Source organism: Ctenocephalides felis, unplaced genomic scaffold, assembly GCF_003426905.1.
Source record: "Ctenocephalides felis isolate EL2017-DRISC unplaced genomic scaffold, ASM342690v1 CF-g0.4_SCAFFOLD_03570, whole genome shotgun sequence".
Classification (NCBI taxonomy): domain Eukaryota; kingdom Metazoa; phylum Arthropoda; class Insecta; order Siphonaptera; family Pulicidae; genus Ctenocephalides; species Ctenocephalides felis.
The window spans coordinates 16,800,570-16,817,230 of record NW_020539724.1 but is presented as its reverse complement, the minus strand read 5'-3'; the positions used below and the strand labels follow the sequence as shown (position 1 = coordinate 16,817,230).

The 16,661-nt window shown below is 28.0% G+C and overlaps 1 protein-coding gene across 1 annotated transcript in view; it reads right to left on the bottom strand.

Moving 5' to 3' along the window:
• LOC113382772 (protein Wnt-1-like) overlaps window positions 1-15,712 on the bottom strand; it is a 56,836-nt gene extending 41,124 nt beyond the window's left edge. The window contains exons 1-2 of the mRNA XM_026621002.1: window positions 15,473-15,712; window positions 6,833-6,985 (exon numbers count right to left, since the gene is read on the bottom strand). Coding sequence (XP_026476787.1) covers window positions 6,833-6,927 — 95 coding nt within the window. The 5' untranslated portion in view covers window positions 6,928-6,985; window positions 15,473-15,712. The remainder of the gene's footprint in view (window positions 1-6,832; window positions 6,986-15,472) is intronic.
• Window positions 15,713-16,661: the final 949 nt, after the last annotated feature.

Genomic DNA, 16,661 nt, shown 5'->3' with positions numbered 1-16,661 from the left:
TACGATTTTTTGTTATTAAACAGTAAGGCAAAATCGGTACATCAGATGGGCCAGTCTATTAATGCACATATTTTATGGATTGATATAGATATCAACACTTAATAGTTGCTTCGATGAAGTAGAAATAATAGTCTCCGCATTTTTTCCAATTTTAGACTTCAATATAGTATAATCATATTATACTAAAAAATAGTACTTGTTGATCGTACACTTGTCGATGATGACAGAACAAGTACGTTGTTTGAGCTTAATCCGCATCAGGAAGGAAACCCCAAGCAAGAAACCTGAGTAAGCGCCTTCATCAACATAAAAATAACACAAAAATCCCAAACAATTCAAAACCATGCTAACCGAGCATATAAATAATTTAAATCATAATATAGATTTTTTCAACCCTAAAATTTTACATTTTGAAGAGAACGTAATTAAAAGAAGATTTGCTGAGGGGTTGTTTTTGCAATTGCATAGCGACAGGGTCATAAACAAACGCTTCGACAATACGGCCCTGAACGAAACAAACACGTGGTTTCAAAATTTCTTATAAAATGACAAGATCCCATCGCTTTTTAAATTTTCCATAAAATTTGAACACATGCTAAAAACTGCATTAAGAAAAATGTGACATTTCTATCTTGAACTCCAAAGAGTAAATACATAGTTTCGAAAACTTGTTAAATTATCATGTTTATTTGTGTGTTTTACCATCTGTGATGTTAAAAAATATATAGTTTACTAATGTGCACATACTCATACCATGAATTAATAATGTCATATTAGGATACAAAATTGTAAGTGTTTTTTGTATTATTATTATTGTTTTTCTATGAAATTTCTTACATATTGAGTTATTTTTAATTTTTATAGTTAAATTGATTGCCACTGAATGAAGACTAAAATGCTGGCCGAAACGTATGGATTTTAAATAAATTTCTAAAAACTTCCATACTATTTTAATTGATGTAACGCCCGACTTTTTAACTCAAATTAATTATAATATATATATATATATATATATATATATATATAGTTATTTTGTAGAGTTTCGAACAAGAATCCAAAAATAATAAAAAATAAAAAAACAAGAAAAGTTTTTAATAAACAATTTCTTTATTTACACAAATATACACAAATCCAAGATTCTACCATTCAATATATAGTTATGTTTATGAGTGTGCATGTACGGGTACGATTGCATTTTCGTATTTTCCGTTGATGACGTGGTCAACGAATTTTCATTTGGAAATAAAAGGTGTGGAAAAGGTATGAAAAACCCGTGACTGAAGTATATTATACAGATGACTTTTACTCACACAAGTGCATATACATTCTCGTGGATAAGGTCAATTACAGTTGGGGGAACCAGGTACCCTCCAACAATTTGCTATATACTAAGGTACACCCTAAAATGCATGCGGTCATAAAAATCGTAAACATTGGGGACATTCCATTTATAAATGGACTCCGCAGAAAAAGACTAATTCAAACCTGGGAAATGCAATAATTTAGTGAAAAATTGTTAAATATTAATAGAACACTGTGGGATGAAATAACTCTGCGTTATTAGCTTAACTATGCTAAAATATATATTTTGTATGCTTTATGTTATAATTGTTATTTCTTTAACTATTTTAACCATTATTTTATGAGGTAAATCAATTATATAAACACAGAAAATTATTTTGAAATTTATCTTGAAATTTTCAAAAAACATGAAAACGGTTTACGATAACTAGATGTCATTTCGAGAATTTTAAATTGTTCTTAGAAGATCGAAGAACTATGTCATATTAACAAGTGTCAACCGATAAGCACAAATTATTATTTTAGATTATTAGAATCTATTGTTTTAGAAACATGTTAGAAAGTTAAATGCTGATTGTTCTAAAATAAATAAGGTATTAAATCAGAATTTTGCGTCATTCAAATTATGTTCAGCACAAATGAGTAGCTGTTGATTACTATTAAATAAAAAGCACCATTAAATAATTTCCAATAATATATAAGCTGTGCACATTGTTTTTAGCAATATTACAGCCAGTGATTAACTATTAAATATTTGTCAAAATCGATATGTATATATATATATATATATATATATATATATATATATATATATATATTGTAGATTTTCGAACAAGAATCCAAAAAGTAATAAAAAACAAAAAAAGTTTTTTTAATAAACTATTTCTTTATTTATTTATTTACTGTCGACGTTTCAGAACTAGGTACGTTCCATCTTCAAGACATCTGTGAAGAAACATGATCTTGGTATTTAAATCTTATCTAGACCTGCCTTCGGCAAAGACTAATCAGCACGTCTCCTTATCAATACGAATCGAATGTTTTTTGAATTATTCAAATCGCTTCATCCGTGTTCCCGAAATCGTCGACGAAAATTTGTATCCGCACACACATACACACATACATTCATTTTTTCTAAGGTATGCCAAAATGTTCAGAAGGTTTTGAAACGTAAAGACATATAAAAATTTTCATTTTCGATTTTTTTGCGATTACTATAACTTGCCCTACGGGAAGTTAATAATTCAAAATGGCTATCAAAACTAAAACGATATATTTTTAAACCATTGAGTATTTGTAAAAATTGGTAAAATAGGAAATAATTTTGATGCTCTACGAAACAGCATTTTAACCAATTTTTTAAATTTTTTTTTAGTTTATCATAAACTGGCAGGAAAATTTGCATTTATATTTTTTGCACTGCTTTGTCTTGATGTTTCAAATTTTGAATTAATAGTAGCAGTATTGAATTTTAGGTACAATTTCAGGGCAATTATATTTGCATTTTAGAAATGCATTATTTAAAAAAGGTAGTAAAATAAGTAAAATTTCAATACATTTTTGATAATTTTACTATTTTGTTGACTGTACCAAAAAATAATGAAGAAGAGAGTACCCAAGCAACATAATAAATTTGAAAATGTTTAATAAATATTAATTTAAAGATTATAATAATAACATTTTTTGAAGAAAATTATTACAGAGAAGGAGCAAATATTTTTGAAAATGTATTCCTGAAATGCGAGAAATTATGAACAAATCGAGGAAATATTTATAGTAAATTGCATATAACTTTTTGCAAAATTTTCAAGCTATGAAAAACCATAGTCAGCTATGAAGTATGAATGCCAAGCTATAATGTATATATGTTTAAAATAGCACTTTTGGACTTACAATAATAATGAAGATGAGGGATGCTAAAGCTTTACAATGCATATACAATTAATTATATCAAATGTGCTTCAAAATAAAATTTATATTACTTTTATTGAAATAAGCTTAAAATTTATGAAAGTATATACATAGGTGAGATTAGAAGAATTTTGTGCCTTTATGTGAATATGAAGTTCGTCCCTGCAAGTAAACAGAGGGATTTAACTGCAAGTAGTAAAGCCGGCTATAAATAATAAATGGAACTCATAAAAACATACATACACACGTAGAGGGTATGTGTTCAAATGATCACACCTATATATAAATATAAATATATATCTATACATATATATGATATGTTTATACATATTGCCAGACAACCCCATATATGTATGCGATAAAATTACATTCTTTCTACACGACCATTCATAAAATGTCATATTGACTGCACACACTTGCACACAGAAAATTTATCACAAGTTTACAGAAATACACACACACATACATATATATATATATATATATATATATAAACTTTTATTATTGATCAAACATCAATAGAATTATTGCAAGATTTATGCCCATGTTGAATCAAAATTGCATTGTTTATATTGTTGCATGTTCCTCATACATAAAATGGTAGCACACAAATACCGAACTGACAAGGGAAAAACTAGCTCGATGAAATTCAAAAGAAATCAATTTACTATTAATGATTGTGTAAATATATAGTAATATATTGGATTTAATCACGCCATTGTTCATAAATAACTGTTTCCCAACTATTGTAAATAATAAAGATGGTGAAATATTCGGGGGTAGTTTTATATCTCTATGCTCCACGTGTAGCTCTGATTTGGAGAACATTGTAAGAGATTTGGAGAATTTATCAATTTAATGCTTGTAGTTGTTTTTGGCATAATTTATTAGATTTATTTATTTGTCTTTAGGCTTGAATTAAACCAACTTGATTTTTGTGTAATTAATCCATCTAAATTGTGAATTGCTCAAACCATACTAACAAAATGTAATGGTCTCGATTGACCATTTACAAAATATGCAAGAGTTCTGTTTGCAAAAAATTTTTTTCTTGCATATTTTACAAATGGTCAATTGAGCATTCATTGATTGAATTACATTTTTTTATAAAAATGATTACTAAAACTCAGAATGGTAATTGCATAAACTCCAAGAGTTGATGCACTGAATTATCAAAGACAGAAATAGATAATATAAATCCAAGAAAGGCAATACACCTCAACATCCCTTTTGGATGTGGATGTCATCAAAAATAGCTGTACTAGACATCATGCTAAAATTTTCGATCATCCTAATGCAACTTTGGCTCTGCTTGATAATTCATCTATAAGACCACACAAAAAAACAGCCTATAGACTTAATGTAAAAAAATTGTTTTCCATAGTCATTTGCTTATTGGAGCAATTACTACAATTGATTTTGTTTTCTTTTATTTTTTATTTATTTATTTTTCTTTATTTTTAATTCATTTTTATTTATTTATTATTATTACTATTTTTATTCCTTTCTGTAATTATTATTATTATTTCATTATCATTATGTATAATTTAGCCATATAACTCATAGGGTCTGTAAACAACTCTGATTGTTTAATATGAATGAATAATAAAAGAAAGAAAGGCAATACTACATCAAAAACAAAAAAGTTATTAAAGTGAATCAGATAAAAAATTAAGTAAGTAGTATAACTTCAAAATTTATTTTCAAATCACTATTTAGAAATAAATATATTACTATCAGCAACCAGCATAGAATTATTTGGTGCTATCCAAATGCAATTTGGAATATTACATTTCAAAAAACAAAAGTTCACAAAATTTAGCATTCAGAACTTTTAGATATACCATACAAATGCCATAAAAAGCTATTACTTGGAAACAAACATATTTCGATTTACAATTCTGAGAAAAAACCGATGCCATTACTGCTTAACATCAGACTTTAACGAAATTGTCCAAAAATTAGGGAAAAAATACTCTCCCAAGAATATCATATATTATTAATAAGAAATATGACTAATCTTCTTGTTGAAAACCCAAAGTTATATCATAGCCACAAAAAGGCTAAATTATAAACTACAAAAATGGAATAATAATTAAAGTAATTGTTTTTCTCCAGTGACATCAACAAAAAATTTAAAAAAATAATAAAAAAAGCCCCAAAGCTCTAGCCACTATATCACGGAAAAGACCAAACTATAAGCTACAAAAATTAAGTAATAATTAAAAGTAGATATTTTTTCTAGTAACAACTTCTCGGACGTATTTTCATTTTATTATATTTGCCATGAACGTGACAATCTTCATGGCATTGAGCTTTTACGCGGGATGGTTGCTACCTCTGGTAGAGGGCGTAGCGTAGAGTTTGATAGGACTAATCCTAGATAATATAATAATGGGACTAATTGTTCACTTCAAAAAGAAAAGTGTTTAATGTGAAAACATGTTTGATAGGACTAATCCTAGATAATATAATAATGGGAGTTATTATACCCATTATGCTAATTGTTCACTTCAAAAAGAAAAGTGTTTAGTGTAAAAACATGTTTAATAAATAACCAATAAATATATATCTTCTTTCATTATAATTTAGTGACAAATCAGTGATTGTAATAAGAACTGCAACAAATACAATAACCATACAAAACAGCTACAAGGTTTAAATTATAACCCAACAACCTGAGTTAATCGAAAGAGAGTTTTAATAAATTTCATAACTACGGTGGCGGTATACAATAACAAAAACTTTTAAAAAATGACATCTTCATTTATAATGCAATGCTGCCGTGTATCCAGAAAAAAGTTCCTCATATTCAGCAAATGCTAATTCCCAAAATGTCTATTATTCGCCAGAAAATCTTAATAATTTGATAAGTATACAATTTAGATATATCATTCATTTCTCTTAAACCAGAACACTAAATAGTAACTAAACAACAGTTATTTTTCGCAGTTTTAAATAATGTGAGATCAGTAAATAGTAAATGGAGCCATTGGAACAGTACACACTTAGCGTTTGAATATAATTTGGGTTAGGTTTATTCACAAGCATATTAGCTCAACACCTTTGTTTTCATACAGAACAAAATTTATATCAAATCTTTAGGGGAAAAAATTTAAAAGAACAGTTTTTGTGAAGTATTGTTGGCTTCTGTTTTTTCTTTGTTAATAATTACATAATTTTCAAATAGGGCAATGGATGGCTATAAAAGTATATAATTAATGAATAATATGCATATGTATAGAATTTATTGATTCTGCATTGATTGATTTATTGAGTTATACCTATTAATTAATATTTTTCAAAAAACCTAAAATGCATCAAATTTTTGTTAATAAAGCAATATAAATATATTGATTTATTTATAAATATTAAAGCTTATATAAATATTAGGTTGGGGGGAAAAAATGGATTTCTTTCTCTAAAAAATGATATAAAATATATGCAAATACCAAAAGCTCAGTAGTCCTTTAATGTTATTTTTTATAAAGTATTTGTGGATAAACAGACAAGTAATCATTTACCATTATAAATGTTTCCTACATGATATATATATTTTTGAATTTTCTATATTCCGATTATAGAGATAATTAATTTATAATATTAAACTATTACTTACCACCAATTAGCCGAAGTGTCATGTAATAAACTCAAAACCATATTTAGAACGAAATAAATATTAGTGCGACACCGATGCTTGTGAAGCAAAATCATCTTTCCTTCATTAGCCAATAGATCCGGGTTAAATATATTCACCGTGTGACCCCTTCATCTGAAAATAAACACAAATTCTCACATCACAAATTTAAAAGTTGCTAAAAGCTAAAACTTAAATTGCATTGTTTATTGCCGCTTACATCTATATGCAATTTAAACGCTGAAATCAGCATTATTTTTTTTTGAAATCAGAAATGTTGATAAAATCTACAAATAAGATGATGCACTTGTGAATCACACTTACAATTAAGAAAATTGTACAGATCGATTATTCAATTAAGAAAATCCGAAAAATATATAGACAATCAAGCAATGGAGTATTAAAGAGTCTAAAATAATTAAAGTAAAATGAAGACAATGAACTTTCTATAGCCAAAGTGATCTTATGGGGACTGCGATGTGACAGGCAATAAGAAACTCTCCATATTATATATATAATATATATTCATTCTCTTTCCCCTTCCGTTTCTCACACCCCGCTCCCACTCCTACACTACACTTGCTTTGTAACCTTGATCAGTGTCCATAGTGCTCCGCTATTAATAACATAAAATATAGGAGGGCAATATGTGCTCCTTCAATTTCTCGTTTGTTAATATAATAGTATATTATTATTTTACACAAATTTAGTGTTCAATCAATTTTACATCATAATTAATTTTTTCTGTTGTTTTTCCTGGTATATATATATATATATTTATATTTATTATCAACTTTGTATTTATGTAATATGTTTTATAGATTACTGAATGATGACACACATCAAGTGTCGAAACGTTTAATGGAATAAATAATTTTGTTATTTAATCTTTTTTTAATTCGACGATTGGGCTGCAAAAATATTACAAATATGTATCAACGTCGGCAAAACTATCATAATATATTATATATATATATGTATATATATATATATATATATATATATATATATATATATATATATATAACACATACATTCACTGGCACCTAAATGCCGTCCTCTATTCTTACTCTTTTATTATTTGTTCACTGATAACAACCAGAAGAATTTCATTCCAAAACAAAGTTGTAATAAAAATATAAGTTTTTCCTTAAAAACAAACTAAGTATACATTCCATGCAAACATACATACATGTTATATCTTATATCTGCGAGTATGTATATAAAGAAGTGTAATTTGCAGTATTTTGTAGTTTTATCAAAAGCGATTTGGTAGAACTAAGCAATCCTAGAGGAAGATTCTAATCTTTAAGAAATATTAGAATTCTCCGTCGTAATAGAAAACACGAGCAAAATGAAGGAAATATTCTTATATGCTTATATAGCAAAGTGTGGAGAATAAAAGAAAATATCAGAGGCGTAGATTTAAATAATTTTAGTAATCTACAAAAAGTATAAAAATTGTAACTGAATAAACGTTTAAAATTAAATCTGCCAGGTGCTTAGAAATGAGTCATTGGGTTATGGAGATTTAGTGGGTGGTTTTGGAGTACCACACAAAAAAATTGATTTTAAGTAAACAAAAAAGTCCCATAAATATGACTTTTAATCGAGTCTTTTAAGTATTGTAGTTGATTAATCAGGTTTAATAATTAATTGTAATGCTTTTGTATTATAATTTAGTAAATAGTCAATCAGAATATTGATACTTCTGTTTTCTTTATTCGTTACAAATTTGGATATTTTGGATATAAGTATTTCCTCTATCCTTACATTTCTTGTATTTGATGTAGATGTATTAGATATACAATTCACAATATTCAAACAACCAAAATACAAAATACAACGAAGAAAATGCTAAAATAATTTTGTGCCTTGATTTCTTCAAATATGAAACAATCACAAATAAGTAAATTCTATGAAACACCAATTACATGCCCATAAATCAACATCAGTTTTACGTACAAAGTAGAAAAACAACTCTTATGAGCAATAGTAGAGAATGTTGGAATTGGGCATAAAATATGCTAAAAGTATAAAAATACGAAAATCTTATACGTGATATAAGAAAGTAAATTACTCTGATTTCGGAAATATGCGGAATATTCCGCACATCCCAGAAAAACAAGTAAATTAACAGTATGTCATATAGTCAAGGAACAATCAAAGCTTAATGTAATATCATAGTTTTATGTTGTTATTGGACGCTATCCAAAAAACATCTAGAAAAATTCCAATTAAAGCTTAGAAGGGTCAAGATATTCTCCAATATATTGAAGATTCATAAAAAAAATAATATTAATTGCATTAGGGTAGGTAATATAAATAATTTGATAGAGGTTAATAAAATATTATTGAACAACCATTGGGTTGCCTTCTCATCAGCAACTGTGTTAAGGAGAAGTTACACCACATCATCTTACAATTAGAGCAGTTAAGTTTTGAATGAAAATAAAAAATAAAAAATACAATATTCAATGCTTTAACGTTATAAAATACTTATTTGTATACTAAAACTAAGGCACTGTGGTTTTACCTGGCTGTTGAAAAACCTTTTAACTTAGGTAACCTTAGGTAACAAACAGCATCTGATATTTGAAGAGTGAAATCATTAATTTTGGTATTTATTGCCTTAATACTCATTTTTATCTAATATAAATTACAATCTGTCTTACATTAGACATTTAGTTAATGGAATGGCACATTTAATTATAGTGGCTTTTAAAAGACTTCCTTGTGATAAATCTTATATTAATGAACATAAAATATTAATAATTATAACATATAAATTTCACAAAAATCTGTATCTATACACTTACTAAACATTTTTTTTATTTGAACAGAAATCAGAAATTGTAAGGGCTGTTGTAATAAAACTTTTTCAATGTAAAGCTTGTTAGATTTAAGGCAATCGTTGGCCTATCTCTATATTTCATATATTTTTTATTAGAATTTTTCCGATACAGATGTTTTTTAATTTGATGCAGATATGCTGGAGAAGAAAACTTTCACTTGAAGACATAACAGCCTATATCAAATGAAAATCGTTGTCACTATACTGATTGACATCAGGCTGCAAAATTAGGTATCAAACCTTGAATCTGGTTGGAAGGTCTAAACACTATAAGTTATGGGAAATCCCAAATTGTGAATTAAATTCATCAAAATGGTTAATAATATACTCGTATTACAAATTCCTCTTTTATAATTTTGAGTGAATTTTCTAATTTCATCTCTCACAATATTCGAATTTGTATCATTTTGTATAATCCAATTCGGTGCTGAGATTACTTGATTATTATCAATTTTTAATATAAATTTCAAAATTATCTATTTACATTTTAGAAATAACAAATTTCAGTAATAAACCAGTAATGATAAAAAAACAATATGTTTTTCTTTGAAAAAGAACCTCCGAAAATACACTTAAAAAGCTATAAGTTCCAAAGTGTCATAATTAATAGTTGTTATAGATAAATATATTGAATCACTTCATTGATATATAAGTATTTTTTTATTACTTCAAATATATAAAAGGCTTGTTTTTTTATTTTTCACAGATAGAAAATTTCTTCAAATATTTGTTTAATAGAGATAAGATATCTCAAAAAGTTCTAAAATTTACTTAAAAAATACTAATCGTTTATAAATGTAGGCTCTAGACACGATAAGTGTTAAATAAAGTTGGAAAGCTGATTAAATAAAATATTGATAGAATCAATTGCTCATTATCGATATTCCAAACTAACTGATTTTTTAAATAATATATTAGGACTTTATAAAATTGCATTAGTATGTGATTTTTACATGATAGAATTTATGAAACTTTACTTCGCGTTTGTAAATTGCTAGAAAGGACAATTTTACCAATTTACCTATTTTTGCAAAATTTGTGTGTTTCATCAACTGAAGAAAATGAATATTTGTGTAGAGTCTTAGTATATTAGTATGAAAAAATTCTTGTCCTTATATTTTATTATTGGAAATGATTTGCGATATTTGAATTGATTTTAAATAATCAATTGGGTCACTTACTGACCCTAGGGTTAAATTTGACCAATATAAAACTTATAGATTGTAAATATCAGTATTAATCAGGAAGTGGAATGGAGTATCTTAAATGCCACCAAGTATATTTATCGCAAAACGATTTAAAATGTATGATCTATAGAGTGCATTTATTATCGGCTGATTTAATATGAAATTCAGGTTTCGATATATGATTATTTATTTGCAGCCGATTTCTTATCGCGCTTTTACAGGCTGTAAAAGTATCAAATTCTTATGTACTAAAGATCCTCCAACTGCAGGATAAAAATGTACGAAAATGTGGTTCCACTTCATGGTTTAGAAGGACTAAGTACGACTTTTAGTACTAATATTAATACCTCAACTAGAAATCAATTTAGTGATCCATTTTTTGTACATTTTGATGCTAAAAATCGTCTCTACCCTATTGGAGAAACTTCGAATTCTGTTGAAATATCGTTTAACATATTTTGAATCCTAAGAGGTGATTGAAACATTATAAACACTTTAGCATCATTTTTCGCAAAGTAACATTTATTTTCAAAAAAAAACCTTTGCTTTATTATTATATGTGTTCACCATATGTTATTCTACCAACATTTGTCAAAAAAAAAACGTACCTTTCTGCTTGAAATAAATTTTCATTCTCAGATGGTAGCTACTCAATACCCATTATTCACGGTGAATTAAGGGCGATAATCTTCAAAGACATAAATTATAAGATTATGAGAGACCGTGTTAATTTTTTGTTTAGGAATTTTTTTTTGAAAGAGATTTACAAAGCCTATTGTCGGACTGGGAATGATTTTTTTTTTAACGTCGATGTGGATACATGAATAACAAATTAACAATATCACTGTATCGATGATGATCGCAATATATATTTCAGAAAAATCATCTGCCGTAAAGATTTCAATCGAAATTGATAACTGATGCAAAAACGATATAAAGGATATTGACATTGTTTTTGAACAGCAATCAGAACTGCGTTGCTGTGATGAAATTTCTTAAATTCCTGTCTTTTCCAAAGGCAACCCAACGGTTGGCCTTTCTACTTGCAAATATTTTCATTCGAAACTTGATGAGCCAGTGAAATTAACTCTAGGAAATCCAGTAGGAATCCTTGAATCACTTCATACTTTGGAAGCATCCTGACAATAGACGCAAACTAAGTCTTGAATTGCAAAATAAAGAAGTGTTATTCATATTAAAAAGTGTTATTCGAGTGCAACTGTATATCACTACTGCTTGATATCTGGTTGGCTTAAATGCAGGTTTGAACCTTGGATTTCGCCAAACCAATATCTAACTACGAACCCTTCCATTCCCGAATTTAATTTAATAACTGTTACTAAATCTGTCCAGAGGCATAGCTCTGTACGGATCAGAGACATGGACTCCAAGAAAGGCCAACAAAAAGTATCTGCAGATTTTTGAAATGCAGTGCTGAACATGCATGGAAAAGTGGACAGGCAAGATAACAAATGAAGAAGCCCTGAGAAGTGTGAGCAAAGAAATAGCTATACTGAGCACAATCCTGAACAGAAAAGGAAACTGGATCGGACCCATTTTTCCAAAAGAGCGCCTTTTACATGACGTAGTGGAAGGTAAAATAGAAGGACTGAAAGGAATGGTAAGAAGAAGAAGAATGCAGATGATTGATGATATACGCGAGAAGAGAAAACACAGGGAACTAAAAGCCGAGGCGCGGGATCAGGAAGCATGGAAGCAGAAGTTCTGAAAGGAAAATTCTTAAAAAATGTATAAAAAAGGAGGAACACTGGTAATGGGAATGATATGAAAGAAAAAGATCATTGACTTGTGGTGGTTCTCACATCATTGACCTGCCTTCGGGCAGACTACCATTTATCATTGTTATTATATTTTTATTACTTGATTTTCTCTAATATTTATGATATATGTTTAATTTAATGCAGCAACGCCAGAAAGGATTATTTGCACTTGTAAACCTATTTCAGATCTATATTCTCAAGTGAAAACTGATATCACTACTGCTTGATATCAGAATGTCAAACCTGAGTTGTAAGACCTTTGGGTTGCAAGACTGTAATTATCAATACAGAGCCATAGAAAGCCCTATTTCAAAGGATATTTCAATTTTTGTGGGTTGACGATAAAAACAAATCATATCCATAAATATTAGAGCGGGTCGATTTGTATCGGTCAAAAAAAGTCGCTCAAACACATATGATTTTCGGATACTAGGAATCAAAATAAGATACTTTGCTGAAGAAACCATACCTCTAAAATAATTTTTAATGTCCCGTGAATTGACCCAAAGATAAGGGTTAAAATTTGAAAAATTCTATTTTGACCCATTTAGAGTGGGCTTTAAAAGGCTGATTCACCCATGTAGTTTTTCAAAATGTAACCCTTATTTTTGGGTCAATGCACGGGATATCAGAATTTATTTTAGAGGTATGGTTTCTTCAGCAAAGTATCTTATTTTGACCCGTAGTATCCAAAAATCATATGTGCCTAAGTTACATTAAAATCGACCCACCCTAATAAATATATATTTGTCATATACTCCAGATAAATTTGCCTAGTGTACCCTTTACCTAATGTTGGGCCATTATATTATAGCTCTAATTAAAATTGTATTAATTTATTATTACCATATTCATATTAAAAAATTTACGTTGATATTTTCTTTCGTTTTCAATGATTTTAACATTTATTTCAATGAGTGTATCATTAAAACTGGTTTCGTTTGATGTTCATTTTACGTTTCATTAATACTATCTTAATTAGACGTATCGCTTTATAATAATATCCTTAATTGGCCATTTTATCACTAATTACTTAATTATTATTGGATAAGTTCTAAATTATATTTATCTTTAGAAGTAATGAAGTACAAATGAAAATTGAACAATGTTGAGGGAATATGGAAAGACAAAAAACATAATAGGGAAGGGCGGAGCACAAAGGTCCAATTTGACTTTGAGCAATTATATTGTAAAAACCAAACCAATTATGTCACACCAATTAACACGACATATCAAACAAACAACTATCTGACTATGACTATGTTCAGTAAAACTATCAGCTACTTCATGATTGTAAAAATGTGTTGTTGCTGTTTTTCAAAAATTTGCCACTTGTTTTTTTTCACCTCATAAGTGGGATAAATTAGGACTGCCAAAGGTCAAACCAAACCAACGATTTTTTTAATTTAAAGGGATTTTAGAAAATAATAGAAACACTATTCAACCAAAGCAAAATATAATTTTAATGGGTGCATTTATTACAGAGACAACACTGTAAATAACCTAATTTAAAATAATAAAATTTTCAACAAAATAAATATATTCTTATGGCTATAAGTAATTGTTTAGATAAATTTCTTGTTATAATAAGTTTTATATATTTTTTGGATTTGGGAGTTTTGGATTTAACAAAAATGGCAAATGAACTTTCTGGAAATATGGTAATAAAATATATTTTGATTTGAATACTCTGGGCATTGCGATGTATTGGGCAATATGAATGTTGTCATATCTAATTATATTAATATAATCGAACCTTATCTCCGATAAAAGTAATTCATTATAAACTTCCCGTAGGGTAAGTTATTGTAATCGTCCAAAAATCGAAAATTTTTATATATCTTTACGTTTCAAAGGTTTTTGAACATTTTGGCAAACCTTAGATGGATGGACAAACCAAAAATGGATGTATGTGTATGTAAATGTGTATGTGAGTATGTGTGTGCGGATACAAATTTTCGTCGACGATTTCGGGAACACCGATCAACCGATTTGAATAATTCAAAAAACATTCGATTCGTATTGATAAGGAGACGTGCTGATTAGTTTTTGGCGAAAGCAGGTCTAGCCGTTCCGAACATACGGGGCAAAAAGTGCCAAAAACGGTAACTCAGTTTTTAAGAGAACGGAGCGTCCGATTTTAATCATTCAAAAATCATTTTACTTCTATTGACAAGATGAAAAACTGATTTTTGGGAAGGCACGTCTAGCGGTTATGGACTCTCAATAAAAATAAGTTAACAAAATGTCATTTTGCGGTCAAAAAAGTTTATTGGACATATGTACATTAAATTATCAGATAATTTATAGAGATTTTAATAATGTGTACATATTTTGTGTAATTTTTTTGCGGTTCTGTACCAAGATTTTTTATTACGGTACGGGAAGTTCCAGCAAATTGCCTTAAGGCACGATGACATGCACCCCACTAGTTTTTAATGTAATTGAATCTTATCTTCGAGAAAAGTAATTGATTATTATTATTCATACATGATATTTACGTATATATTATTTGTCCGTATAATTACGTGAAATTATGTATTTTCAAATCATAACACAATGATGTTATATATGTATACGTAAATTCGTGAATGTTACAATCCAAACTATATATATTTTGTAACTCGAAATATTAAATTATTAATCAACTACTTAACATCTGTCAAATTATTACTACAGTCTCAACATTTATAAAACGTAAAATACCTGTAGTAATTATTTTTCTTCTTCAAAACTGAACATTTGTGAAATATATTTGTATAATACAATCAGAATAAAAAAGCATAAGAAGGCATCTTACCTCGTTTTAGTTTCCTATATAGGTATGTTTACCCAAAAAAACGGTTGTTATATTTTTTGTTTGTTTTCAATTTCCTTCAGCAATCAAGTTCATTGTTATCGCAAACACTTAACTCCAAATTTATAAGTCATAAGCGCATATAACCGAAAAAAAACACACACTATTCAGACAAATCACTGTTATAATTAATTTTGTTTATTAAATATTGATATGTTAATCATCGTCAAGAGTCACAATTTGTTGAAATTTCTATCTAAATGTAGACGTTGAATCGGTATAAATACGTGTTTACGAAAAAAATTAAAAAACGTCTACACCCTACGAGGAATGCAGCCGAACTGAATGTTTTTGAAGTACGAAACGGTACGAAAACGTTAAAAAGACGAAAGGTTACGGATGCGCGCGAATACCAACGAACTCATAAAATTATACATGTATATATATATATATATATATATATATATATATATATATGTATAATTTTTTTTATTCATTATTATTTATAATATTTATAATTTATGATTTTTTTTTAATAAAGTCGATTTTTCAAAAAAAAAAATCATTTAATTTTACATGTATGTAATTATTTCTACGTTTGAGGTATATGGAAATTTAGTGATGGGCGTTGAATCAACGAACGGTTATTTTCAACCGTTTCTTCTTCGTTAACTAACTAACCGTTTCGTCGCAACGAAATAACTAGTTGAAAATCAACTGGTTTCGAAGCAGTTGAAAACATGGCGGCCAGTTAGTTTTTTCAACGATATAGGAATTCGTTCGTTGTCGAAAACGAACGTAGGCAGGTACCTGCGTCGGAAAGGATCAACTAATACTATGAAAATCGCTTATTGTCAGGCTACTGCTTTTATAATATTGCAAATGTACATGTACATCTTAAAAGAAACTTGCAACACGCGCCAAATCGTTTAATTTTAGAAAATCAGTTACATTTATTATAGTTTTCAATGGTTAATTTTTTCATAAAAATCTCATAGCATTTGTCTTGTAATAATTTTTTTAAACTAAACCTGAAAATTGATTTTTTATTTTTTATAACATTTTATATAACTATACATTTTTATATTGCTAATTTTATATAAAATGTAAATTCGATGTTTTAGTATATGGCTTTGCTGTAATGAAAATATTTAAGTTTTTTAAATTAAACCTTTATTTTATATATATATAT